Source organism: Centroberyx affinis, unplaced genomic scaffold (assembly GCF_046629955.1).
Source record: "Centroberyx affinis isolate AG114_WGS23_722 - 3 ecotype Tasmania unplaced genomic scaffold, CSIRO-AGI_Caff_v1 ptg007868l_1, whole genome shotgun sequence".
Taxonomy (NCBI): Eukaryota; Metazoa; Chordata; class Actinopteri; order Beryciformes; family Berycidae; genus Centroberyx; species Centroberyx affinis.
This window is the reverse complement of record NW_027283947.1, coordinates 1-9,920: the sequence shown is the minus strand read 5'-3', so window position 1 is coordinate 9,920 and position 9,920 is coordinate 1. Positions and strand designations below refer to the sequence as shown.

The 9,920-nt window shown below is 38.0% G+C and overlaps 1 protein-coding gene across 1 annotated transcript; it reads right to left on the bottom strand.

Moving 5' to 3' along the window:
- Positions 1-1,316: 1,316 nt before the first annotated feature.
- Positions 1,317-2,891, bottom strand: LOC139639848 (gamma-crystallin S-1-like). Its single transcript, XM_071514003.1, has 3 exons — positions 2,883-2,891; positions 2,225-2,479; positions 1,317-1,589 (listed from the first exon to the last, which is right to left on the bottom strand). Exons 1-3 carry the CDS (start codon positions 2,889-2,891, stop codon positions 1,317-1,319), a joined length of 537 nt encoding a protein of 178 aa, XP_071370104.1.
- Positions 2,892-9,920: the final 7,029 nt, after the last annotated feature.

The following is a 9,920-nucleotide window of genomic DNA, read 5'->3' as shown; positions in this document are numbered from 1 at the left end:
CCGGAGATGTGACATCACGGAATTCCTAGGTGCCTGTAGCCTGGGCCTCTAGGTGCCTAGATGCCTGTAGCCTGGGCCTCTTGAACAATTTCTATTTTATAAGACTGTCCAGATATTCTCATTTAAGCAGTAATGGAAGTGATACACAAATGTATTTTTTTAGCTAAGTAAAACTAGAAATACCTATAGTATTGTACTCTGATCATGTTAAACAGACTCTAGTCAAAATTCTACTCAGGTGAAAGTATTGAAAATCAGTGCTATTGAGGCAAGGCATCACATGTGAATAAGAAAAAAATCTGTCCATCCTATCAGAATTAAACTTGATATGTTGAATATGGACACAGATACAAACATGTTTTATTTTCTGACTTTTATTTATTTAGTTATTAACATATTCAAATTTGCTAATATTTCATAAAAATGCACAGATTTGCATATGACTTAGGGAAATAGTTTTCCTCAGTGGATAAAGTCAAAATTCCTTTTCCCATTTACATTTAAATACTCCTTTATAATGAAAAGTTAGTTTAATATTTATACATTTTGGTGTGAAACAATCTGTTGCTAAAGCTCGAGTCTGTGGTTGCAGTGTGGCTCTCACTGTTGAAACACTGTTGCTCCATTACTGTCTTTGGCTACATATTGATTCATTGGATTGAAGATATTTTTTCATTTTGAAAACCTCTTTAAAAATAAGACTAAGAGTACTAACTCATGTTAAGACTAACATGCGTTTTACATAGATTTTAAGGCTGTAAAATGTTTGCTTACATTTGCAAGGTGCATAAAAACTATAAGTTATTTTCCACATAGACGTTACAAGTTGACTTTAGGTGATTCACTGAATTGAAGATGTTTGTATTCAGTATGAAATTTGTTGTTTTATTGGATAAGGACCGACAGTCTAACACAGCTAAACATTTTTGCGTTTATTTTACATATTTTACATACGAGTTTACATGTACTTTGAGGTTGTAAAATATCAAAAACGTTATTGTCCATCTACATGTTAAACTCTTGATGTTAAACTCTTAAGTTAGACTCTTTATGCAACATGTCTGGAAGCATATTAAAATGTGGCATCAAATATGTGTAATAATACATATTTCATGATGTGAAACTTAGTAACGGTATGCCACTGTTAAGCAGCTGGACTGAATTAAATCGGTCACAGCAAATGAGTGAAAAAGAGGAGATGAGAAATCATTTCAAAAACAGGAAACGAAGCAACGGTAGCTTTTTAATTTGGTATCATTGCTTTATTTTTGGAGCAGTACCACGCGATGCATGTTCAGCCTTCGGGTTTGACGTGCCTAGAACTCTGTAACCCGGCGGATGGAGCCAACGTTGGCTTGCACGCCCCCCCATTCGGTGTAACGTCGGTACTCGCCCCTCTCCAGCAGGTACTGGCGCCCCCTGTAGTTGGGATGCTCGTAGAAGATCCAAGCGCCTTCGAACACCCTGCAGGAGTGGACGTCGCGGCTGTGCCAACGCTCGTGGAAGGCGGGCATGTTGTCCGCCACGTCCATCGACTGGCCTTCGAAGTTGGCCCTCTCCCAGACCTTCATCCTCCACGAGTTCCCCACCTGGACTCATATGGGACAGGTTGAAGTGACAAATTAAAGGTGAAGTACACTACACCCACTTTTCAATATGACTGAATCTACAACAAATACTAAATAATAGAAGTCTTACTTGGGAAGTCAGAAAGTTACTTGACCCGACATGAGGGACATGGGTATTTTTAGGATTTGTTTGCTTATGGATCAGTGATCCGCAACCATGTGCCATCGACACCTAAAAGTCTGCAGGCTTTCATTCCAACCAAACAGTACAGCAGCTGATTTCACTGATTAATACACCTTCAACCAGAGAGGAGGAACTAATCAGTGAAGTCAACTGCTGTAGTGATTGGTTGGAATGAAAACCTGCAGACTCTTAGGTCTTGATGGCACATGGTTGCGGATCACTGATCCACAAGCGAACATATCTGAAGATCCTAAAAATACATCTACCCAAGCAATTCTTCTCTAAAATCCGAAATCGCAAGTCATCAAATCTGAGGATAGATAGAATATGATGAAACTTTATCGATTGGAAAATCAGGTAAAATTGGATAAATACTACTGTTTTTTTCAGGCAAAATCATGACAAATCTGATGGATCTGATACATGGATTGATGTCCTGGGCTTTGGACATGATGAACCTCTCTTTACTTACATTCTTAATCATGCGGCAGGACCCGATGGTGTCGTTGAAGCCCAGCCAGCGCTGGTAGTCTGGATATTCTCCTGGGGTCAGCACATACTGGTAACCCATGTAGTTTGGTTTCTCATAGATTACCCAGAATCCTCCCTCCACTTTGGCGGAGTTACAGCGACTGAAGTAGGTGTGCATGTCGCTCGAGTCATTATTGCACTCAAAGCATCGTCCCTTGTAGTTTTTGTCCTCATAGAACGTGATCTGGAAAATATGAATCACAGTCGGTTACTTGATAGACCAAATCTGGAATTGCAGTTTGTCGCCCCTTGCTGAAACACTGTCACCCCAGCCCAGTAGTGGCTTTATTTAAATGGTGCTTCACTGAATTGGATATTTTTTTCATTGTCTGATCTTATTTTATGAGGACTGATAGTATATCACAGCAAAAAAAATATTTTACAAGCTTTTGCTAATGTATTAGTTATGAGTTAAGAAAGTAAAAAAAAAGAGTCAGAAAAGAAGCTATTAAAACTCTTCAAGATCATAAATGAATCTACGCAAAATTTGATGGCGAAATGAATTGCTGATTGTACCATCAAAGATGCAGCATGCATTGCACCACATTATGTGGCATCAAATATGTGTAATAATATACTTTTAGTGATGTGACACTTACCTTCGCCATAGTTAATATCAGTCGGCCTGGCACGATACATAAAACAATAAAGCAGGCTCCTCGAATATTCTCTTTATACACATCAAGAACAATAAAACCAAGCACATGGTTTGCACTGTTTGAATTGGATAATTCAATCAGCGATTCAAATATTTATCCAGGCTCATCACATTGTTCTGAAGCAGTGAATCCAGCATCCCTAAACAATGCAAATGCAAAGTGCAAAGCATCCCAAACCCACTGGATGCAGTAGAGCGTGCTGACAAAAACAAGTGCACTGCAGGACATTTGGTTTGATATCAAATGCTTTGGGCTGAGTCAGTGACAGACTAGAGACAGTTGGTTAGGCAGGAAGGCACCAGTGATTTTAGAACAGTTAAGAGGATACTGCTGTTATAAAATGGTGGCTACACACACTGTAATGAACAAAAGCATATATTTATTAAACAATATTAATTATTATTTATTATAATTATAATTAATTATTATTAAATAATAATATTTTCTCTCCATTTTTAAGTATTATAAAAATAGATTTAAATAATACTAAAATATTAAATGCTGAAATACTACTACTACTGCTACTACTACTTATAATAATAATAATAGTAATAATGATAATAATAATAATGATAATAATAATAATATTGCACTAATTTATAGTAATATAGTTCTTGAATAGTAGCTAAACAAAGCCATTGCTGAGTGACACATCACTGCAATGGTAGTAACTAACCAATTAATAATACTTGGGCCAAATTTCATTCTTTTGCTAAGGAACAGTAATGTACAGTACAAAACATCTAATAATAATAATCTAATAATAAGCTAATATAATACATGGTCTGATCCGATTGAATAACTCACTTCCACAGTAGTTCTATTTGGTTCTTTTTTTGATTGGGTGGAATGCAAGATGTTCATATTAATAGCAGTGGGTGAAGTTTTCCCATTGCTGAAAGAAGAAGTGAGTTCATATATGTTGTCAAGCTCCAGAGAATTATCAAAAGTCACAGTAAAATGTGCATCTGTTCAAAATTTTCATTTTGCCTATATGTAATTCTCATGACATTATCATGCTAGCATTAACATTTCTGTTTCGTAGCTGGATAATGTTGATTCCACATGATTTATTTTTGTTAATTACCATGAGTCCCAACCAGAGTCAAAATAAAGACACCAGAACAAGTAAACTGCATTGCTCTTAATGACAATGAATCCAATCAAATCGTATCATATTGATTGTATCATATCAGATCAATTAAATAGTTAATGTGGTCATATCAACTGCACTGTTGTTTGTACTTCATCCACTGTATACATATATATATTTAAATTAACCCTGTGATTACAGGTTTGCGTTCATCTGTGTTTTTACAGCAGCTTTGAATGTGACTCAGCCAAGCAGAGGAGTGAATCAGAATACTTGGTTTTATTTTTTAATTTAAAAAAGAATTGCGCAACAACCAGTAATATTTCATATGATCTCTGGTTTATAACACATTCATAAAACTATAACAAGTGCTTCATATCAGCTGTATGGCACAATTCATTCAATCCTTACGTCAGATTCCACAAGGTGTTCAACGGTGTATTGATTTGTTGAGCAAAAATTGTGTAAAACAATATAAAGCAAAATCTAGTGTTTCCATGGAGCACAACAGCTATTCTGAATTGGTTTTAATTTTGGGGTGAGGGTGAGGTTGTGAATCTTGTGATTTGAAGGTTTCAAAAATTGTATCTATCACTTGACTAAGCACCCAAAAACACACAAATTGAATATTTTGGTATCTACATTTTTTTATTTTTTATTTTTTTATTTAATCCAATCGTAAGTCTGACAGTGATATTGTGAAATGAATCTGGTAGAGCTCATAAAATACTTAATTCATTACAAGGGGTGATGCAATCGGCACGAAAAGATCACATGATAACAGACTTCAAATGTGTTCAAGTTATTGTTTTATTGATGGATTGTGCAAGCATCTGTTATTTCATTTCATCTGTTTCTATTATGGTTGAAACAGAACGTGATTAGTTTTCAACATTTGCTGTTCATTCTGGGGCAATTATCTGCAGGCATAACAAGGAGTTTGATATCTGTAGGTTGCCCCGCTGATGCAATTCAGATTTATCATACTACCTCGAATTAACTTTTTAATTTCAGTTGATTTAAAATAAGAATTGATTGTTTTCATGCAAATCCTACCTAGACACATTAAACCCCCTTCACACATACATACTCATAAGGTACCCTGGCTATTGTCAGTACTCTGTCTTGTTCAGGATGAACCTTTGATACCGTGTGATTGAGTCTCTCTGTTGCCCTGAATAAACCAGTTAACAGAATATTCCCTCTCCCTCTTTAACTGAGCGATAGTGGCTTCTAATACAGGGGCAACAAATGATCCCAATAGTAATAGTACAACACAGTTTCATAACAATATTGTGGACATTAATTATGTGAAAATTATAGTCCTCTACCACAAATTGGATTATGTGACAATAGAACGAATTGGTCATTTTCTCCTGTTTGCCACGTAAAAAGGTTAGCTAACGGTTACGTTTATAGGCAAGTAAACAACTTTGGTTAAGGTTAGGTTTAGGCAACTAAAACTTTGGTTAAGGTTAGGTTTAGGCAACTAAAACTTTGGTTAAGGTTAGGCAACCTAAACAGCTTGGTTAAAGGAATAGTTCACCCAAAAATGAAAATTCTGTCATTATCTACTCACCCTCACGCCAAATGAAACACACAGGGAGGTTGCCAGCACAACTTGGTAGCAGCCTTCTCCAAAACAACTGAAGTCAATGGGGACCTGTTCTTTAGAGTAGAGGTCTTCACGGGTCCAAAATGATGGACCCGAACCCTAATGGACCCGGGAAATTCGTTCCGAGATCCGATTGGACCCGATAATTTTTAAATATGTATATATACGGACCCGTTTTTGCCCGAGATATTACAGACCTGACCCGGTGCATGTCCGAGAGGAGAGAGACCCGAGACCCGTCCGTTTTATGGACCAGACAAACCCGGTGATTAAAATTGCTACTAAAAATGCCGTTCTACTGCTAAAAACGTTTATCATGTCGGATACAACATATGGTGCCTAATAAAAGGAGATCAAAATAACAGCCAAGTTTCCAACTTGCCAAGTTGTGCCATTCTACAGTTTGTCCAGTAGATGACAGTGAGACTCCATAATGGAATCTAGCAGCTACTTGGCTACATAGCTACAATAGGCTAAGTGACAAGGAAATTAAATTGCATGTTAAATGGATGATTAAAACAATAGTTTTTAGCTTATTTTTCACCTCAGTGAAGAAGGTATCCATCTTGCGCTTTTCCTCCGCTCCAACTCGCTGGTGCTGCTCAACGTTTTTTTCACCTTAGTTTCGCTCTTGTAATCTGATCCTAGGTCAGCCTAATCATCACGCAAGTTACACAGCGCTTCCATGCGTTTCTCGTCTCGTCACGTGATCAGCGCTGATCACGGGTCGTCTCTGATCCACTCGGGTATTACACATAATGATAAACAGACCCGGGACCCGCGGTAATAGAATGGGACCTGACCTGGACCTGACCTGGACCCGATTGACCATAATAAAACGTGGACCCGAACCCGTATGGGTCCCGGGTCGGGTCTCGGGTCCTAGGGTCCGGGTAGACCCGTGAACACCTCTACTTTAGAGTTCCAAAACAAAAACAGACAAACAATCACAGTGGCCCTCATTTACGAAACGAACGTACGACAGAAAACTGGGCGTATGGTCATTTCCACGCAAAGCTCGGCATTTATCAATTTGGACGTGAGCGGAAGCTACGATCAAATCTCACGTCAACTCTCAACTCATGTACGCAAGTTTTCGAGTCAGCGTGGACTTGCGGTGCAGCATAGTAAATCTGGCTGAGTCGGAGAACTGTTAGGATTAGACCATATAGTATTCTGACTGGCATCTAAGCATATGCAGCCACATATTCATCACTTAAAAATATGTAGCCTATGGCAAAATATTATATTTTGTAAAGGCCTACATCGACTATGTGTCATATAGCCCATTCCTAACATAAATAGGTATTTTCAAATTGTTTGCAATTAACGGGGTTAACAGTTTTCTGGTGTAAGATTAATTTCTCTTTCATTTTGAGATAGCCTACTTGTTTGAGGTCTGACCATTTTTTCTTCACCTAAATGTAAAGAATTGCAATACAAGCTATTATATTAGGCTACTATTATATATATATAGGCTATACATATCACGGATGTATAAATTAAATATTCAAACCTCAGCTGGAATGTCGATGGCAACGCTGTTGACCGCAGCAGTGATTTCTTTCCATGCTGCATTTTTCCGACTTCCTTTGATGCCACTTTTCAGGCTGCCAAATAGAACTAACTGGTTCAAATGGACTTGGCGACGTTAGAGTTTCTATTTGGAGGTCGGAGAAGTTTCTCTTCTTGGACGTTTTACACCTCTCCATGTCGTAAACACTGGGGGCGAGGCCTCTAAACCGAGAATATTTAGGGGCGTGATATTTAAATGACGATTGTTTTCAGCCTCCACATTTATCAACGCCCGATCATTCTTACGCTGTGATTGGCAAGATACGAACGTTTCATGAATCACACGTGAACCCTGTCGTAAGATGATTTCTGCGCTCGGTTTCTACGTTAGATTGATAAATGAGGGCCATTGTGAATAGAAAGACTTATACACCATTATTTGTTGCAAATCAATCACCTGTAGTTAAGATTTGCACTAAATGATGGTGTAAATATACTGTAGGTCTTTTTGGAACTCTGAAGAACTGGTCCCCACTGACTTCAGTTGTTTTGGAGAAGGCTGCTATGGAGTTGTGCTGGCAACCTCCCTGTGTGTTATATGGACAAACTTCACCTGTGTTTCAACTGGCATGAGGGTGAGTAGATGATGACAGAATTTTCATTTTTGGGTGAACTATTCCTTTAAGGTTAGGTAAAGGCTTTGGTCATGGTTAAATATGATAAACTCACAGTAGAAATCCTCTTGTTATGAGTTGGGAATTGAACTCAGGTTGTTGGGTTCGGGTTAATGTATCTGCTTATCCATCCCCCAACCTTCACACCCTTTCCACTGTGCTATTTCAATATCAAACTTTTTCATAATGAAACTATGCACTTGTCCAGGTTATTCTAACCCAGTTATGACTATTACGTCCTCCTTGCATTTAACCCTAACCCTAATCCTAACCCTTATCTCCTCATACACAAGTCTCTGTCATGGTATTGATCAACAACCCTATCAACCCCCTGCATGTATATTATGGTCATTTTACACTATGGGCAAGTAAAAACCTAACTAATTTCCCCTGAAAACCATTTGGAAATCAAATATCACTCATACAATGTGCCTTTTGTATTACAATAGATCTAGGTATGATCTAGCACAGTTTTCAACCATGTGGCATCAAGGTCCAAGAGTTTGCAGGTTTTCCTTCCAACAAATTACTACACCAGCTGATTTCACTGATTATCTTCTTCTCTCTGGTTGAAGCTGTGCTAACCAGTGAAACAAGCTGCTGCAGTGTTTGCTTGAAATGAAACCCTGCAGACTCTTGGACCTCCATGGACCATCATTGCGAACCAATAATCTAGCATTAGTTTTAGGTAATTTAGGAAACATTTGTACGATGAGAAAATCCACCTCATTCAACGGAACCTCATAAGAATACAGTCAGAGTTTTGCTTCTTGTTTATTGATTAGATCATATCAGAGCAGGCATGTGGAAGGGTCTTGGCATGGATTTCTGGTCAAGGCTAAAGGTGATCTTAAAACTCTGTGATCCTGCGCATGGAACCGATGCCAGGCGTGGTGGCGCCCCAGTCGCTGCTCTCCCGGTACTCGCCGCGCTCTAGGAAGTACTGGTGCCCCCTGTAGTTGGGGAGCTCGTAGAAAACCCAGGCGCCGTGAGTCACGACACAGGAGTAAACCTCGCTCAGCTTCAAGGCATCGTATACCGAAGGACAATCCTCGGCGTACTCCACCATCTGCCCTCCAAAGTCAGGTCTCTCGTACAGCCTTACCTTCCACGCATTTCCATAAACCTGAACACACAAGACAAACAGAGAGACGTGCTTTAAGTAATAATCTGCTACTTTTTCCATACAAGTAAATGTCTGTTTTGCTGCCCTCTATCGCAAGTTGATACCATACGCTAATGATTCAAACTATGGCCAGTTCAGGAAAGCTTTTCCATCTGTTGCACTAAACACCTGAGTGTCTTTATCATTACGGTACGTTGGGCCTACATTGAATGCAAAACACCAAGTAATGACTGCTTATCTCCAAAGGTGTCACCAAAATCAAGAAAAACAAGATCACTTTAAATTTTTTGTTTTATAAAGTAAACTGAACCTTTGTCAAGCATCTTTATGATATGGCATTGGTACTGAATAAATAAAGAGGTAAGCTGGATCCCTGGAACAGTGTTTTTTAAGCTAGAAGCTGATTGTTTAGCTGTGGTGGTGCTGTCCTTGCAGCATATTTAGTTTACAAAAATGATCTCATAGGTTTACCATTGCTTCACTGGTAACACTTTACAATAAGGCTACATTAATTAACTAACCCTTAATTAACAGTTAACTAATGTGTCTGGTAATCATTTACTAATGGTGTTCATATTAACTAAGGTATTAATTTATACATTATTTAATAATCATCTTTATAAACGATTAAATAATGTATAAATTAATACCTTAGTTAACAAGAACACCATTAGTAAATTACACATTAGTTAACTGTTAATTAAGGGTTAGTTAATGTTTATTAAGCATTATCTAATCCTTATTAAGCATTAACTAACCCTTAACTTTGTGTACCCTTATTGTAAAGTGTTACCGCTTCACTTTGCTTTAGAGGGTTATTACTCAAAATGATATGAGATTTGAAGTACGTTCTTAGTATTTACAAATGATTGTTGTATAGGGAGTATACAAGTATTGAGCTAAATAACTTGTAGTTCGATTTTTGCCAATTTTTAGGAGGGTTAAACATAATACT

Bases quoted from the DNA above. Each gene is read 5' to 3' on its own strand.
- LOC139639848 (XM_071514003.1), bottom strand. The intron at 1,590-2,224 runs GTAAGTAAAGAG...ATATGAGTCCAG, and splicing joins CCTGCCGCATGATTAAGAAT to GTGGGGAACTCGTGGAGGAT.